The 19,460-nt window shown below is 36.0% G+C and overlaps 1 protein-coding gene across 1 annotated transcript in view; it reads left to right on the forward strand.

The window, feature by feature from the left end:
* Positions 1-19,460, forward strand: part of LOC105221954 (uncharacterized) — a 201,084-nt gene that overhangs the window by 110,615 nt on the left and 71,009 nt on the right. Inside the window, 1 exon segment of the mRNA XM_049454892.1 lies at positions 12,164-14,006. Within this exon segment, the coding sequence (XP_049310849.1) occupies positions 13,301-14,006 (706 nt within the window). The 5' untranslated portion in view covers positions 12,164-13,300.

Raw genomic sequence — 19,460 nt, forward strand, 5'->3', positions numbered from 1 at the left:
TTATATTGGGAAAGAAACTACATACATATATATATATATCCCTGTATGAATCGAATTTTAGGTGTAAATAAAGACTATATTATTTTTAAATTTTTAATTTCAGCAAAATAATTATAAATGTTATTTTATTACTCGTGTAACGTTAAAAACTAAAAAATGGTGTATGTGTTATCTCAAACTACTTGTTAATATAAATAATAACTTCCTGATTATATTTGAGATTGTTAATTTGTAAACAATTTTATAAGTACACACATAAATATATACACAAGCACATGCAAATATTAGTAAAGGCACACATAAATAGTTTAAAAAGCGGCGGCAAGTTCAAAAGATTTGGATGTAAATAAAAGTGGCACAAAAATAGAGCAACGTGAATGTGGCAAATTTGCTTAGATGATTTCAAAAGGAATATATGAACAGCTCTATGCGTAAGCACATACATGCATGCAAACATACACATATACATTCATACACACCTACATTCCTACACACATATATCCACAGGCATAAACATGTATAGAGGTTGCTACGGCATAAGGCGCGCAAATTGTGCTAATATACGTATCTATTTGTAAAGTTTCGCATTTATGCTAACAAATTTTATTCACCGCTGCATCCTAACAAACCAAAGAAAGAGAATTCTTAATGCCGCTTGCTTACTATTCAACCACGCTTTGGCGCCAAATGAGTGCAGGAAACCCATTAAATATATTTAATCATGTGTAAAAACACCGCAAAAGCATTGAAACAGATAAATAATTTTAATTGATGTATTCATGCACACACACACAGTTTTTTTTTATGAATGGGGGCTGCCGTTAGTTGCAGCTATACAAACACCATTCATTCAGCAACTCTTCAGTGTGCGGCATATCTAGTTAGCAAGTCTGAAATTAATATTGCATAATATGAAAGCTTAACGAAGAAGGCGTAAATTATTATTTATATATGTATTTGTATGTTAATTTACGAACTTAAAAGGCGATGCTTTCATTAGCTACACGATGGGTGCAGTGCACGAGTGTGGTTAATATTTCTAATATACATGTAACTATAACTATATAAATTTAGCGACAAATGATTCGGAGGCGAAAAAATATATAAAAATAAAAACATACGCAGCTATACTTAGGTGAGAGTCGCTTTTCGGCACTCTAGCAAATATTGTGATTTTTTTTGTTATTTGAAACATTTATGTACTATATATCACAACTGTGCTGCAACCTTTACTTATTTCCAACAAATATCAAAATATATTTTTTCATTTTATTAACTATGATATTGACATTTGGTATTAGCTGAAAAAAAAATACATTTTAAAATTTTTCATACAGAAATGTACGCTGTGACTCTAGTATGGCTTTCGTAACCATCTGAAGCATTCTGAAATATATGTACATATATGTACGCTATCTAATATTTAAAGCTTGAGAAATTAATAACTAAATACGTCTGAGACAGTAAATTTTATCCACGAGATGGCATTATAAGGCTTTAATGGCGCGGGGGCCGCAGGAACGCGAACTTTTACGTGAAAATCGTGAAATTGGCCTTCAGCCACGCCTTAATGGCCAAAAGTTGTCCCAGTCCAACAAAAGTTCCTCAAGCCTCAAATCCCACACCGAATTTGCGCTTTATATGACCACTGTAATAAATGCCACAAGGACCTCTTTGTCTCCGTCCTGATCCTGTGCATTACAATTTCTTGAACGGCGGTGCGGTCAGCCGTTACCTTTACGAAGACATCAACCAGCTGAGCTTAGGCACCTGCCTAATTCAAGAACCAGGTACATGCTCTTAAATAACAGTACTAATTACGTTTGCTGTGGTCGTGATCTAAAGTGGATTATTTCAACCGAAGCTCTTGATTCTTGTATGGAAGTGGTTTCTATGTGTCAGGTCCCAAACCCAGCGCAAAACTTCGGTAAGCGAGTAGTATAGAGTCTTATACAATTTTATACAGCGAGCCGTTTGTTTCAAGCCCGATGCCCGCTCGCTGTCACACCTCTGGGAACAGACGCTGCAATTAAATATGAACGAACCCTTAAGGAGGTATTCTGGCTTAGATATTCGAAAAAATCATTTTTTTTTGCATATTTTAATAGCATAACCCTTCAAGAAAATGTCCCTAAGAGGACTTTTCGAAATTCAAATTATTTTCCGAGTTACAGCTCATTTTGTGAGCTTTAAACTCGTTTCTCTCATAACTACTTTTCTAGAAACGGTGTGCATGATACCCCCAGTTCTACTCAACCGAAATCTTGTGAAATCTTGCACAGAACTTTCTTATACATTATAGTACCGCACTACGAAGAGCTTTCGAAAGATTTTATTTTTTATTTTTAACAAATTCCGAACCACAAACAAACAGGGAAAATACGAAACTTTTTTTCAAACCTCGACCATTTTGTAAATTTTTTTTTCTGAAAAACTTTCGTAGTGCGATAACTACACTTTTACTCTTCACGGAATTCGCATAAATTTTCATTTTTGGTCCAGAAAAAATTTATACCCTGACCAGGACAAGCTCTGGAGTCTTTACTACGCCGACCTGCAGTTTTTTTACATTAAATTTTTTTTCTTATGTTATTTATGTTTTGCATTCTTAGAATATCAATAAAAAGCATGTAAAAATTGAATAATTTTTGATTTTTTTTATCGCGTCAAAAAAAATACCTCAAATTCGGGCTTCTAAACCAAAATACCCCCTTAAATCGAATATGTGGGAGTTGCGCTGCTGAAGCTTCCTCTCTTTTAGTCGAGATCCCTGAATCCACGTGGGTTGGTTACTGCATCTTACAAAAGGCTTACTCATGCTTCCAGGGTGTGCGGCGTGAACGCGATTGTAGATATTGGGTATTGCATTACGACTGTAACTGCTTACCCAGAAGCTGAACTATATCCTATTACATCCCTCCGTTTGCAGTTTTCTATTTTTTAGAAATAAAACTAAATATTAAAGCATCTGTGTCTTGAAATCATTTAGCCTTGTCTGTGACATACACGTCATTTGTGTCTTAGTCGGCTTTTAAAGTTAATGCAAATGAGTTACAATGGTCTTTAGGTCCCTACATTTAAGGGTGACTAAAATACAAAGCTTTTAATTGCTGTGGAAAAGTACAGACGGATATTACTAATATCTACTAATGAACGATATAATGCTAATCGAAAAGGGATAATAATATGGATTTTTGTTATTTATATTTATAGTGGTCCGCATCTCAAATAGATAACACGTTGCTGCTTTGTTGCTATGTTGGTACTTTTTATTGTTTTTCGAAATCATTAGATACATAAGTGTAATTGACAGTATGCATATTTATGATCTCCTTTAAAATTCTAGCGAACTATTAAGTCCACAATTTTGCCTCCGCCGTTTTCCAATAGATGTCTCTAGGGTCAAGCACTGGCCGATTAAATCGATTAAACGTAATACCTTTAGACCGTTTTTATACAATAAAGCCTTAAATTTAACAAAAAAAAAAGAACGGCGGAAGCAAAGTTATAATAAGTTATAATAAAATTTGTGGTTACCGTGGTTTACCTTTATTAATTTCCATAGATCGTTTTGCTTACCTTTCCCTCTACAAAGATACCGCAACCGAGCTGATTTCACACAAATTGATTTTGTTTTATTAGTTTTAGCATTTTCCAGTTTTTCTTTCTCAACATGGTGTCACAAACTTTCTTGCCATACTATGCGTATTAAGCTTTTTCGGGTGAAAAGTTTTCACGGTATACTCTTGCCGCCCTTGACATGAATATTGTTGCCGGTGTAAAAACAATTTTAATCATGTTTGGTTTAATTGAACAAGTTTTCACTTGCATCACACAGTGCTAATATTGATTAATTTAATATTTAGTAGGCATTTACATTATAGTATATGTAGTATATTTTGGCGGGTAATTTTCACGCTGTTCGAAAATTTAGTTGAAATGATAGCTCTTGAACAAATTGTGAAAGATAAAACGAAAATTGATATTTTTGGTGCAAACACCCTCTTAAATGTAATTAAAGAAATTAGATATATAAAAATCAAAAATTTGCCTGTTAAGAGTACACGGTTCATATTTTACATATGTACATGTAACCAAATAATGTGATTTCCCTATGACTATGCCTATGGAAAGCGTCGCTTAAGTTGAGTTAAGAGAGAACTCAGTGTTTAGGTAACTTATTTTGGCTCGATTTTCACTGGAACAATTTGAAAACAATAATAATTTTGGGCTTAAAACTTACAATTTTCAATTGCTAAAAATCTACTTTAAATTTATTTTCTTAAAGGATAAAGTCTTAGCAATACAGAGGTTTTTTTTTGAAACAATCTAAATGAAATTATTCCGCTTTTAAAATGCAAATCGATTCTATTTAAAATCTTTGCCAGCAAAAAACATAATTTAACTATAATTTTCCCATCTCTGATCCGCATAAATCTTATTTACACTTGATCATTTCGCTGTAAGTAATAGAGTTCACTTGCAAACTATTTATTTATGTAAATATAAGCTTCTGTTATCGCTGTGAAACCTCGCTTCTCCTTTCTATTCCGCCCACCCCACTTCTTCGTGGCTCCCAAGTAGAGCAATGGGAAAAGCTGGGTTTCACCTTTTTACAGAAATTTTAAAATTTTCTCGATTTGCTTCATTTACACAATGGACGTAGGAGCTGTGGCCCTAAAGCAAGCTACTACGTACTTGAATTTGCTAATGTGTTTGAACCACTCACCTTACACCATCTGTGGGTTTCCCTCCCCACTCTGCCTTAGCCGATTAGTGTTACAATGGTTAAGCAATGACGCAGTAAAATATGTGAATTATTTGACTTTGCTCTTTTTATAGCCACAAACACACTTGTACACTTCCTCCTGCCAAACAGTGTCTTCCTTTCCACACCACTTTCTTTGCTGCTCCTTATCCGATGGCAACTCTTATGTTGCCGCCATAGGCGACTTTGGGAAATAGTACTTAACATTATTTTTCCTTTTTACTTGAACGATTAAGCAGAGGAAGTTGCTATTGAGATTTATGCGAACGTAAATTGAGAGCAATGTTTATGCGCAACGCGTACTGTGGTTAAATGACGTTGCGTATACGTAATTATTAATGGCAAGATTGAAATATGTTGTTTTGCTTTGGAAACTACGAAATTCTCGGAATTCAAGGCAAGGAGGTGTTAGGCAGAAATGTGGGGGAGAAGCTTAACGGCTTTTATTTTGAATGACTGGCGGAAACGTGGGTGAGCATGGGTCAGACGCCGGGCAAAATATATAGTTAATGCGCATATATGTATTTGTATGTGTGGTTAAAAATAGGTTAATCAAAAATTGTGGTTTTATTTATGGCATGAACATTATACAATCAGAAATAATTTATATGTTAATAAATTTTGTATATTTTTTCTTATAAAAATTTTTTATTTAATTTTTTCTTTGTGAATGATAATTTGTGTATTTGTTATATTAAAATTTCAATGACCAATCAATGAGTCTGTAGAGGTACTCCGCATCTACGCTGCCATGTACAGTCGTGGTGAATACACTGCTAAAGAACTTAGACGGCAAGGTCCCTAAGAAAGTGGCGTTTGCGGATGGCATTGCCATCTTAATAACGAGTGGTTGTCTACAGACCATTAGCAGTATTATGACTCTCAGTATCGTCCATAATTTTACATCGCAAGCAGGTCTGGGGTTGAATCCGAAGTAAACGGATTTCCTTGTATTTACAGGAACGCACAAAAACCCTCTAAAAAAATTCCCTTCGATAAAAGAGACACAACTCTCTTTCAAGGACCGTACCAAGTGCCTTTCTGTAGTCTTGAAGAGCAAACTGCTGTGAAAACACAATGTGAAAGAAAGATTGGGGAAGGCTATCAATCAAGGCATTATATGCGTTTATGCAGATGTTCAGCTCAACTTGGGGGCTTTCTCCCTCTCTCATGCACGGTGCTACACAGCTGTTGCAAGACCAATTCTGCTCTACGGTGCTGTAGTATAGTAAATAGGCGTACGGAAATCCACTTACCGGACAGCGAGGGTTCAGAAGCTCGCTGCGCTGCAGATAATGAGAGCTTTAAGAACCAACGGCAGCTCCTGAACTGGTACCAAACCTGCCACCTAGAGACCTCTTCGCTTCTTTTACACAGCAAAGTCGACTATTGACTGCAGGAGAATTTATATATAGAACCTTCGGCCATAGCGCGAATGGTAATGGCCACTTTCAACTGAAAGAGAAGGTGCAAAGTAGACATTGAATAAGATGGTGAGCGAAAGATATATTAGCTGCGCGCAACACTTTAAACATTTGTACGAATGGCTCGAAAATGGAAGATGGAGTTGGTACGGGGATATACTGTCCAGAACCACTACAATCTATTTCAAGCAGAGTTCCTTCTTATCGAGAAAGCCTGAGAGCTATCCTCTAAGGATTAACAGACGAATTCAGAGTTGTCATCTACCTTGATAGCCAATCAGTAACCTCTAATCGCTTATCGGGCAGAAGTGTCTTAGGAAGCAGAGTAGAAGTGTAAAATGTTGCAAGAAGCAAGCAGCTTAACTTCTGTTGGGTGCCAGGCCACAAAGGCAATAAGGTCAATGAAAAAGTGGACGAAATGTGCAACTATAGATCGGAAGAACACAAAATTCCTAATGACACGCGATTGATGAGACTGTAGGAAAATCATCCGAATACTAACTGGTGGCGACACACGCCCGGAGAATGGGGCTGATAGATCGAGAATACTACATGAAATGTCTAAATCAAGCCAACAGGAAAACAATGGACTATCGCTTGTGCACGTTTCCCGCATTGGCAAAACTACGCTATAAGCATCTGGGATTCCTACGGTATGATAAACTGGAAGAAGTATCGATAGTGAGGCCGTAAATTCTGTTTAAATTCGCGTCAAGCGCATGCATCCTAAAGGATGAATACACCGCATGGACATAGTACCTGAGTACTTGAGTCTATCTGGTATTGCAATAGACTAAAACTGGTCCATGCGTCGCACATTGACCTATCTAACTAACCTAACCTAACCTAACCTTTGTTCAAATTTAACTACTTCGGTTCAGTACTTCCCATAGCCTCCATATGTTACATATACATAGCTATTTTAGCCATTAAATTTGACTTTCTGCCGAATATATCGATCATTGTGTTAATAATCTTATTAAAATTGCTTAATAAAAAATGAGAAATTACGTCAGATATCTTTATACAAATATCTATACTATATAAATCTATAATCTATATTCGATTAGCATTTCATCATTCACTAGTAAATATTGATGATATCGGTATTTACCTTTTGACAGCACTTAAAAAACTTAGTATCTTAGTAATTCGAGTATCCGAATAATACTACCTCCTGAAATTTAAGGACTTAAAGACCATTTTAACTCATTCACTTTATCTTAAAATGTTGACTGAGGCAAAAATGATGTGAATGTCACAGGCAAGGCTAAGTGATTTCAAGAAACAAATGCTCTGATAGTACATATCGTCACCTAAAATGCGAAACAACGTAACAACACTTTTCGTAAGTTTACAGACGAAGGAAAAACAAGATAATGAAAACCACTTATATGAAACAAAATTTGAGTTGTGGTTATAAAATGGTTATATATTGGTTATCATACACTCGAGTTGTGGTTATAAAATGGTTATATTTCGGTTATCATACACACGAGTTGTGGTTATAAAATGGTTATATTTCGGTTATCATACACTCGAGTTGTGGTTATAAACCGGTCATAAATTGGTTAGCATACACCCGAGTTGCGACTATAAATTGGTTATATATTGTTTATCATACACTCGAGTTGTGGTTATAATGTGGTTATATATTAGTTAACATACACTCGAGTTGTGGTTATAAAATGGTTATATTTCGGTTATCATACAATCGATTTGTGGTTATAAAATGGTTATATATTGGTTATTATTTGTGACAGCGACTTTCGATTTGTTTTTGACGATACGCTGTTTTGCATTTTAGGTGACGATGTGTACTTGCTTGTATACAATATTATATGACAGAAAATTTTCCTTCATAACTGCTCTCTTTATTGTCTGAGCACTACAAGCATCACAGTCATGTATGCGTGTTATTAAGGTAGTTGCTGTGTTGCTAATACCGCAAAACATACCAACATATATACATACGTGTACGTGTATTATAAAAATCTATATATATCGCAGGTGTTCACTTTTCATAGCGCACGTCTACTTCACAAGTACAATTTATATGGTGTGAAAAACGCCACGTGCTGCAAACAATACAATGGCAGTTCCAGATATGTTTTCATGCATACATTATGAGCACTTACGCAAACTAAAAAAAAGAACAACAAAAGCAAAAAAATGCAGCTGCTAAATTCAAAAGCATTTTGTAGTGCAATTGTCTCATTGAAAAATAGCAAATGGGCTCGTCTCTATTGTGCGGACAGCTACAATTGCACCTTGAACGTTCACAAGTGCAATTGAGAGATATATTTCTTCACACATACAGAGAAATACTTAGTTGTGCATATCATGACAGACAAAGTATATTTGCAATCCTCTAAATTTGTGTTTGTATTTGAAAAAATTTTCTCAAACTTTTAAACTGATACCCCATTGCTAGCAAAACTGTAAATCATTGACAATGACAAGTGTTTTAATTCTGCCACAATCTCAATAATTAACAGTTTTGATAGCGGTGAGTTATATGTTAAAGAGTTTGAGAAAATTTTAATGCGAAACAGATCCATTCATTCCAAAATTCAGTCATGACCCTGTTGTTCTTTCCACGAACCCAGATAATGCATAAATTATTTTTTCCATAATGTTTGTTATTTTATCTTTCTTTCCTCTAACTTTTAATCTACTAGGAATTTATTATTATTATTATTATACAAGTCTAAATTCATATACTCACATTTTCTACATATATATATATTTATACCCACTTTGCACATAAAGTTTCCCATTTCACATATATTTCTTTGGTATTATAGCATCCACTCGCATTTCAGTGATTTCCTGCCGCACATCCTCAGGTTGCTCAATTTAAAATGTGACTACCTTAGTCCACTATCCACTACTACTACTTAGCTTTATGGTCATGAAATAAATATGAGCGCTTTTGTTGCCTATTTCTTATCGCTTACCTGCCGTCAAGTCTAGCACGGCGAGCTAGAAAAATATTTAATCCAGTACAAGTAAACAGGAAGACAGCCGCCGCTGTCGGTTAGGTGAATATGAGAGCAACGCTGCTCTGCCGCGTGTGGCTGGAGCAACTTCCGAGCTGTCTCACACATGCGCAACGTGCTTTTCACTGCCGGAAAGTAAGGGGAAATTGGATTTTTGTCGCTACTGTAGTATAAATATCCGGTAATAATTTATATTCTTCTGCTCGTCTACTAAAGTCAAAGTAGTGGCGAAATTGCCAATGGATTGCAGGGTAATAAGAACGGTCGTAATGCTTATTGTAAGCGTAGTTGTAATGGTTGGAAGATTTGACCTGCAGCGAGTTTAATTTAAGAATAAGAGTATGTATCGCTTTCAGTTAAGCCTGATTTCTATTTGAAGATGTGTTTTAAATAGAGAAGTAGTTATATTGTAGGAATTCTTTAAGGTAATTTTGCTATAAAGCTAACGAATCGAGTATTGAAAAGTGTAGACAAAGTCTAATGGACATGAGTCAGTAGATATGTTAGCTTGTGATTGCGCCATAAGTGCTGCTCAGTTGAGCCTGTTCGATTCGCTTCTCTCCAATTCGAGACGAATCGTAGACATCTATTATTAATTCAATATTGGTTAGCTATTACAAGAATTTTAACCAGGCATACAAAGGGATATCTTTACTAAAGTACGGCACATTTTACCTTCATACCTTGACTGCTTAGAATCACAGCTGTCATCAAAAAACTCTGCTTGCAGCTATCTTTTTGAGTGGCGAGTTAAACACTTTTATAGAATCAGTCAGAAAGAAAACCTTTGTGAAGACTCCGTTTTAAGGATAAGGGGCTAGCTCACGACGAAAAAGCTCCAATTAGCAGCTCAAAAAATATATGCAATGCTAATAACAAGCAGGAAAACAGTAGAAAATGCTACAATTAATATCGATGGTTATAACATAACTTGCAGCAGTCGTTGAAATACCTAGGCGGTACAATAGACACGTGGCTCAACTATAAAATGCACATTCAGAAAGCATATGAAAAAGCGACACCAATAACAGTGGCCCTATCGAGCATGATGACTGATATTGAAGAACCCAGCCAGGACAAGTGAACACTATTGACCAAAGGCAGTCAGTCGGTGCTAATGTACGCGGCGCCCATATGGGGACCAGTAATGCGGAGTAAGGCATATGTTAAGAAAGCAAGATCTCTGGCACGGCTAAATACAATAAGAGTTATTTGTGAATTCCGCACGGTGTCGCACTAGGCAGCTGGAGTCATAGCGGGCATCATACCGCCGAACATAATGGCATTAAAGCTCAAAATAGTTTACGAAAAATCCATAGGCAGTGGAAGATGTCTTACAACAGTAGAGCGAAGCGAAGAAAGACAGAAAAAGGGCGGACGTACAAACTGATCGGAAAGGAGATCAAGCATATGTGTAGAGAAAGCGCGCCGATACTAATTACTATCTGATGCAATTTCTGACCGGACGCGAATGTCTCCGACAACATCTTTATAAATACAGTTACGATTTCGGAACGGAATGTTCATTCTACGGTAAAGGCAGCGAAAATGCGAACATATTTTCTTTTACTGCTCGAAATTCGAAGTAGAGAGAAGCAACATGAAGACAGTTATCAATGAACGTTTGATTTTAGAGAATATTGTGTACCATATACCGTACAAACTCGTGTGGAATATTGTGAAGAATTGGTCCACAATTGCTCTCCAAGAACTGAGAAAAAACGAAAGGCACGTAGCGCAAACAGAATAAGTAAAGAAGAGTAGACCAGAAAATGGCTCACGAAAAACCAATTCTGGCTGAGCTTGGTTCTGCGAAGAAATGCTTAACCGGAGTCCCGTAGGATCAGTGAACCGAAGTCGAAGTTAGGGTTTAGTACGTAGGTGTACGTAAGTTTAGCACGATATGGTAATCTATACGGAGCGTGGTCCTGAAAGAAGTGTATCTTTAGCGTGCAGTATGAATGGTAGAGGTGCATGCCGTCTAAGACTGACGGTATCCAAAAAAGATTTCTCCTTCGAAAAATATCTTACCTCATGCTAGATAGACGAAAATTTTATATTTCAGTGAACCCTTATCTTGAATATGGTCTTAAGGAAATTTGTATTATTCAACTGGCTTCCAAAGTGGAAACCAAACAAGTTCAATTAAATGCGTATTCTCGACACATTCGAGCATTTTCAGGGGTTCTGGCTACATTACAAAACATGTACCACCTTATTTTAGAGCTTTATACGCCCAATAATATATTCCTTCGAAAGAATTACTTCTAGTATAATATAATACTCTTGGAAAAATGCTCGCTTTAAGCACTAGTATATAGTATATATTAATTTCACAGTGAAAGGTTTATGAAAGCTCAAACTCAAAATTAACAACCAATCATATTAAATATTACAGTTAATTTTACCCAATCCGTATTAGAACTCATATTATATAGCTTAATATACAAATTTTATTAAAATTCTTTTTAAAATAGCTTAGTGTTTAATGTTATAATCTATCCAAACTTTAGCTGTAATTTCTATGAAAACAAACAGTGTATGAATAAGAGTCACCCAGTAGTCGTCACAAAGACTGCTAAAATATGCCAAAATGCTAAGCCGCGAATGCGAAAATGTTTATTAATAAAAATTCGTGCACTTTGTGGCTTGATTCATAAAATTTTTTATTGTTGAAACATATTTTTCCACATTAACATGAATAATAAAGAAATCAAAACTAAATATAGCTTCTTTCCTTAAATAAAAAAACAGTTATTTTCTAATAATTTTGCATGCATTCACTTTCTGCTTAATGAATTTGCAAAATGCTAACACTAACATAAGTATGAATAAACGCTTAGAGCTGAACTTTATTGGCATGAAATTTAATATTTACACTCATGTGCGTAATTTTAGCACCGCAAATAACAAATATGCGCTCTTTACTTACTTTATTTGCATTTCTCTCTTCTCTTTTCTACTTGCAGATGTGCTAACAATTAGTATAAATAAATTAACACACGCAACGTATAGAAAAATCAAAATGAAATTTGCGTTTGCAGCAACCCACAAAGCTGAATTAATCACAATTAATTGAAGCACAAAAGTCAAAATATTCTACAAATAATAATTCATTAATATCTTTTTAGCAAAAATAAACCAAAAAAAAACAAAAACAAAATACTAAAAAATGCTGCGTTTTCCACCGCCGTTCACGATTGTTTGCCAACCGCGCGCTAAGCTTACAAATGCACATGTCACCGCTAACGACAGCAGCAACACTCGTCAAGCGTTTGACCGCGTGTCAGACGTCATCGACATGCGAGCCGCACACAAATGTCTGGGATAAAATTATGTATTTGTAATTATATTTAATGTGAATTCAAGTAATGAGTAATGGGCAATAATTGCGAATACATTACTACACAACAGCAACAACAAAGCAAGCAGTGACGACATCGCTCGCATATATTGAGTTGCTCGGTGGGCGGTTTTAGGCGGCGTGGTCGGTCATTTTACGTCGTGCGTCGGCAAATTTTCGCATTTTATCGTAACTAATTAAAATTTGTGCCACGTAATGTGGCAAGTAGGCGAGAACAGCAAAGCAAAAAGTGTTGAATAAGTGCCAAAAACTTTGCGAACCAAAAATCAAAAAAGAAATAATTAAAAAAATTAAAAAAAAAAAATTAAAAAAAATAATAATTTTGCACAAATTGCAATTATGTGTTTGTTGGCATAAAAGTGAAAGCGCGAATTGCGGCAAATTGCTGCACGAGTTCGCCTAAAAACGAACAGAAATCATAAAAAAATTCCAACGAAGTTCACCAATAACCAAAAATGTTATAATGAACAAAAAAAAGTAATTATTTCAATTAATAATAATAAAAACTAAAATAAATGTGTAACAATTTTAACTAATTAACTGTTAAAAGTAGCTAATTTCATATAAAAAAAATTATAAAAAATAATAATAATTTCAATTAAATTATTAAAAATAGCAAAAACGTTAGATGAAAGTCATTTCCACTTTGTTAAAGCCAAAAACATGTGTTCCAATTAATTATAAGTAGGCGCAAGGCAAACACAATTCTCAACAACAACAATAACAACACCCCACCATCACTATGGCCGGTCCACAAGTGCAACACTCACACACGCAGCGCCCCAACAGCGCCTACTACATGGGCCTCAACGGTGGGGGCAGCGGTGGCGGCGGCATTGCTAGCAATGGCCATCACATCGGCGTCGGCGCGGCGCACACCCACACAACCACAGCAACGAGCCTAAGCACTAGCAGTAGCGTGAACACAGGCTTGCATGCGCTGCGTCAAATGTCCAACGACATGGAGCTAATATATCGCGGCAATAGCGCCAATTCCAGCCATCATCAAACGCAGTCGACACTGTCAACGCACGTCATCCAGCAACAGCCGTCAACTGCCGCTGCTGCGGCGGTGGGGACAACAGCGGCAGCCAACAATAGTGGCAGCCTGGCAGAGATTGGCGGCGATGGTGGTGTTGGTGGTCAAATAGTCAGCATAGCTGGTCCCGGGCCGAGCGCTAGTGATGCTTTAATTGTTCCTTCAAATGCGGCGTTGAAACGCAGCAATTTGGCGTCGTCGAAAAAGACACAGCGGCGTAGCGTGGAAATTGTCGTCGACGCGTCGCAGTTTGGTGTCGTCGCTGACGGTGATGGCGACGGCGCGGACGCCAAGTCTGGCGATGATGTCGAACAGGGGCGACGCATGTCACGGCATCGGCGTCGGCCATTACATCGTCGCTTTTTCAATTACCTGCGCAATTTGTTTCAAGGCAGTGCCGCACAGAATGGTAAGTGGAATTGTGTGCATAATCGATATGTGTGTGGGTAATGGCGTGGTGCTGGTGTGGTGCTGGGAGCGGTACTCTCGAGGAACGAGAAAGCAAATGATGACAAAGTTTTAATAGACTTTATGCTTTGTTATTTCTTTTTGAACATAAGTCAACTATGCGCTCAGTGAAGTTAGAGAAATTTAAGAGTGCGGAAGTGAAAAGCAATTTGAAGACTCTTTTGTAAAGATAAGGTAAATAGATGAGGAAGGTACCGCGACCCAAGGACCATTGGCACTCTTCTAAGTCACAACGAGCTACCTAGCCACAGCATATAGATAAATTCTAAAATACTGCTAGGGTATAGTGAGGCGATATGATCCTTATTTAAAAAAAAAAAAATGCCTCCAAAGGTTTTTTGCCAAACTATTTCGCTGAAAACTGTAAAGAAACTTATTCCATTGCTTCTTCTTATTAACTATTAAACCAGTGTAACCTTAAAATATCTAGAAGCAACAAAAATAATCTCACTAATAATACGGAAAATATTGGTATAATTCAACTCGATCTTAATAAGATCGATCTAGACGCATGTTAGTCTAGAGAACTGAATTCCATACCCACGATTTAAACCCTCCTAGGAATCTGAAACTTTAAGAGAAAAAAATATACAAGTTTAGATTGTCAATGTCTGATTCTACTATAAAGTTGAAAAATTTTTTTCACAAAATAGCGACTATATGAAAAACGTTTAAGCCACTTTTTTTGACAGTTTCGAATATTAAAAAAAAAAGGTTCGTTCCAAAGTAAAGAGGACTTAAGAAAAAAAACAGAAAAAATGTTTTTTTAGGCAAAATCAATTTATTTTATTCAAAATAGTCTCCGTCTGCTTCAATACAGCTTTTTGCATGGTCTGTGAGTGTTTTAGCTCATATGCCGGTATGGTCGCCAGTATGCCGGTGCAAGCCTTTTGAATGGCCTTTACGTCTGCATAACGCTTTTCTTTCATCGGGAAATATATTTTTCCGAAAAGGAAGAAGTCGCACGGCTCCATATCAGGTGAATACGGGGAGTGGTTAATGGTTAAAATGTGATTTTTGGTCAAATAATCGTCCTTCGAATGTTGGATTCTGAGCAATTTTTGGTCGTCAGTCAATTTGTGCGGAGCAAACCGTGTACACACCTTTCGTAAGCCCAAATGTTCGGCCAAAATGCGATAAATCGATGTTTTGAAGATGTTCAATTCCATTTCCATGAATTTCAATGATGATTTCGGCTGATTTTTGATGAATTCACGCACAGTTTCGATGGAATTTCCGGTGATCACGGATTTTGATTGGCCCACATGTTGATCGTCATTTATGTCCTCACGACCACTTTAAAAACGTTGAAACCACTCGTGCACTCTGCTACGGGATAGGCAATCATCGCCATAAACTTGTTTCATCAATTTAAACGTTTCGGTAAAAACTTTACCAATTTTGAAACAAAATGTAATGTTAAATCTTTGTTCGAAACTCATTTTCGCACCGACAACACAAACATACTGACACTTAAAATGCAATAACTGCACTTCCAATAGATGAAATGTCATGAAATTCTCACTAGACAATCGATAAAGATAGTAGGCTCTAACGCACCTGTCGACATATAATAGCGCCACCAGGGGGCGTCAGAGTCAAAAAAACGTGTTTAGTTTGGAAAACACCTTGTAGTAAAACTTTAAATTTATGATATGGATAGTTCCAGAAACTGTTTAGACAAGTCTGTAAGGAAGACTCGCACGAAATTTCAGGTCAGGCGCTCTCGTAGGAGTGAGAAGCTATAGGTTTGAAAGCGGCAGTTCCCAGAAAAACTCATTTAAATTTTCAGTTCCGATCAAATCAATTTAGATGCCGGCTCACCAAAAAAAACCACATATGTATATCCCTGAAATAATTTGAATGTTTAAAAATTCTTTTGTACACATATTTTTAAATAGTTAAACATTACAAACAGCTGAGGTGAGGGCCAATGCTCTGCACATGCTGATCGTGACCTACTTTAGCGAAGAAGAAGGAAACGTCTAGTTTCTAGTACAATCCCGGCTCGCACAAAGCATCGCCATATTCTATTTTTATTTATAGACGCTTAGAAAAGAAGTATGAAGCCAACTCCTTTTTTAGAAACTTAGAATTGATTAGATTAACTATCGCTATCGAAATGTTCAACTGTGGACAGAGATTTTTTTCGAATTGGTCAGTTTTGGTTATTTGCATTTTTTATTATTTTATTGTAAAAAAGTTCTAATTTTAATATTTGATGATATATGATATCCTTAAATGCAAAATAACGTAACCTCACTTTTCATAAGTTTATGGGCAAAAGAAAAATGACATAATAGCAACCGCTCATATTGAAACAAAATTTGAGTTTCGGTTATAAATTGGTTATACAACGGTTATATATTACCTATACATTGGTTATATATTGCTTATATATGGTTATATATTGGTTATATTTGACCCGGAAGCCCGAAATTTTATGCTACATATACATATGTAATAAGATGTAATGAATCATAAGTAATAAAAAACTTAATTTCGTTTTTTTGCTACGTTGTTTTGCATTTTATGTGACAATATGTTTTCCTTTTTGAATTATTTTTGGGTGTAGATAAAATGGCATTGATTTAGCAAAGCATATTGCTCCACTCTTGCACTATTGCCTCTTTTAACTGTTTGGGAGCGCGAATAGTCTGCTATACTCGAAAACTGTTGCGGAAAGTATTGCCCAGAGGACCTCAATAGGTATAAGATTCGTGGTTTTTGCTGTTAATTCCGATAATGTGATATTTCTCGAGTTAAAAACTAGCTGGCATGTCTTGTAGTGTTGATTGACGCATTAAGTTGCTGAAATGTCCAATCATCGCTAAAAACCTTTCGAAAAGTTTGATCAATTCACTATTCAAAAGTCAACATATTAGTAATTTTTGTACTTGAAAATTAAGGACAATATACTGAAGGTGTTGAAGAACTTAATAAGACAAGAAAAAAAAATTAATTTCTTGAATCCCGTATTTTTACTCTCAATATGTCAATATCTCCTTATTATTCAAATTTGCTAATATCGTGGGTGACACACCAATTAAAGCAATCTCCAAACTTTTTGATAACAATATTGAAATACGATTGTTTTTTGGACAAAAAAATGTTTCATCTTTCAACGGTCATTTTCTTGAGGTCAGAAAGCAAGAAAGAACATAACTCGAAGCTTAATTCAAGAACTTTTGCATTGTCTCGATTGTGAATTAATGCAGCACCGATTTTACAGAACACAGAGATATCAATCTGGAGCCTTTGCTTACACACTTCAACTTCATTTTACGCTTATCGAAAATTCGTTGCTGGACATTGATCTGACAACAAAACATGAGTGTTCTATACAAGAGGCACCACTAAATTAGTTCTCACTTCACTCAAAATCTGACGGCAGCCAAAAATTTTGTATTTTAATGGAGTGACGAGCTCATTACTGATTGCTTTGACGGCTAATTTCGTATTACGCTTTGCCATCTGCACTTATGGTATACTCGCGTGACATATCAAAAAACAATTGCTGACCGCAAGCGAAAAGATTTAGAGGCGAATCGCTTGTGTGGAGAAATATACCAAAACAAAACCACATACTTAAATTAAACGATTGTAATATTTTAAGAAATGATTTGCGGTTTCAGTTCGGACTTTGCTCTGACGTCTTTACTCTTGTGGGGTTTTGCAATTTTTTTTCTTCCATGAAAACCACAAAATGTGCCATAACTCTTATGAATAATGCCAGAAATTAAAATAATATAAAAAATTATTTTAAGCTAATGTAATTAACCAGCCGACGTGACCACAACCACGTGACGTTTTTTCATGTTTTCTGACCTCAAGAAAATGACCGTTGGAAGGAATACATTTTTTAACTTCGTTCTTTAAAACTCAAAATATATATGAATGAGTTTGGAAGTTTTTTCTAAATTCTTGATATTGGATTAAAGAACGATTTGGATGGCATATGTTTTTAGATAAAATTTCGTTTCAGACTCTTGTACTGAATGGAGAACTCTGTCTGTCCCTTTTAAGTTCCAACCATAAACCATATACATACATACATAATGTGCATACATAAACTTAATACATATATCCGACAATATTTTAAGCAGTTTTGTTATGCTAGATGTGAGTTTCTCTCATGGGCTTACAGGTTTTAGTACTTTTACACTTTGCAGACATTCGAAAATTATATTTTCAGACTATATGTATCATTTTCCAAGACTATCGTCTTTCTTTAGTGGACTGAGTATTTATCAAGCCGCCCTTGTAAGTTTTATTACGATAAAATGCGGTAAACCTAATAAATTCATTGACGTACTAAATTATGAACGTTTCCATAGAAAAACAAGTGAATATAATTATATATTTCGAATATGATTCACCACTCTTTCATTACTGTACACATCTGCTACTTTCTACACCTCATCAGTAAGTGAACCAATTTTCTCCATTCTTCCATTTTTGGTAACAGGCTAGACTCTTGTGAGAAAATGATGCTCATTTTATTTTCATAACATCTTTCGCATATTGTCTAGTAGTTTCGGCGGCCCTTGTATAAAACAGTTACAAGGTAAAGCCCAAAGTTATAATTCAAAGCCCTTCGCTTAACAAGTTACCATCACTTTAACCTGGATGCCCAATCGATCCCTTAACGCACAGTAGTATTGTTTATTGATAAGTTTGCTACGCTCAAGTTAGTTTCGAAACATATTTCCATTTGAATCCCAAAATATACTGGCTAAACCTTCCCGACCGACTGTATTTTCGAGCGCTTTGGACCACTTTCAGCGCCGAACGAACATTCGGCGGATTATTGATAGGACTCCAGTGCGTTAGGGTGTCTTTAACTGTCTTTTGAAAGTTTAAAACATTTGTCTCTTTGATCGATGTCCAAAGTCGCCGCATCAACCGCTGGAAAAAATGTTCCATATTTTTAAATTCGAAATTGATATGCGCTACTCATAAGCTTGGGATGCTGATAATGTTATCTAAGTGACATATTTATGGTTATACAACAAAATCTCATGAATTTTCGGGTTGTTTTTGTGGCGTTACTCACACGAAACAGCCTTCCTGAACAGAGTAATTCACCAAGCCAGTATTTGATCACTAAAAAAATAACAGAGGCGGCGCCACTTTATGAAGTGGTCTAATAATGAAAATAGGAATATTTATCAACGATAATGGATGGTTTTATTGTTTTTCCAAATATTCTCCATCAAGATTTATACACTTTTGCATGCGCTCAAACCAATTTTCGAAGCACTTTTTCCACTCCGATTGAGACACCTCCAAAACATGGTTTTTGAATGCTTCAACAGCATCTTCTGGCGACGAAAATCGTTGACCACGCATTATTTTTTAGATGTGTGGGAATAAAAAGAAGTCACTGGTTGCC

The sequence above is a fragment of the Bactrocera dorsalis genome, chromosome 4 (assembly GCF_023373825.1).
Source record: "Bactrocera dorsalis isolate Fly_Bdor chromosome 4, ASM2337382v1, whole genome shotgun sequence".
In the NCBI taxonomy this organism is placed as follows: domain Eukaryota; kingdom Metazoa; phylum Arthropoda; class Insecta; order Diptera; family Tephritidae; genus Bactrocera; species Bactrocera dorsalis.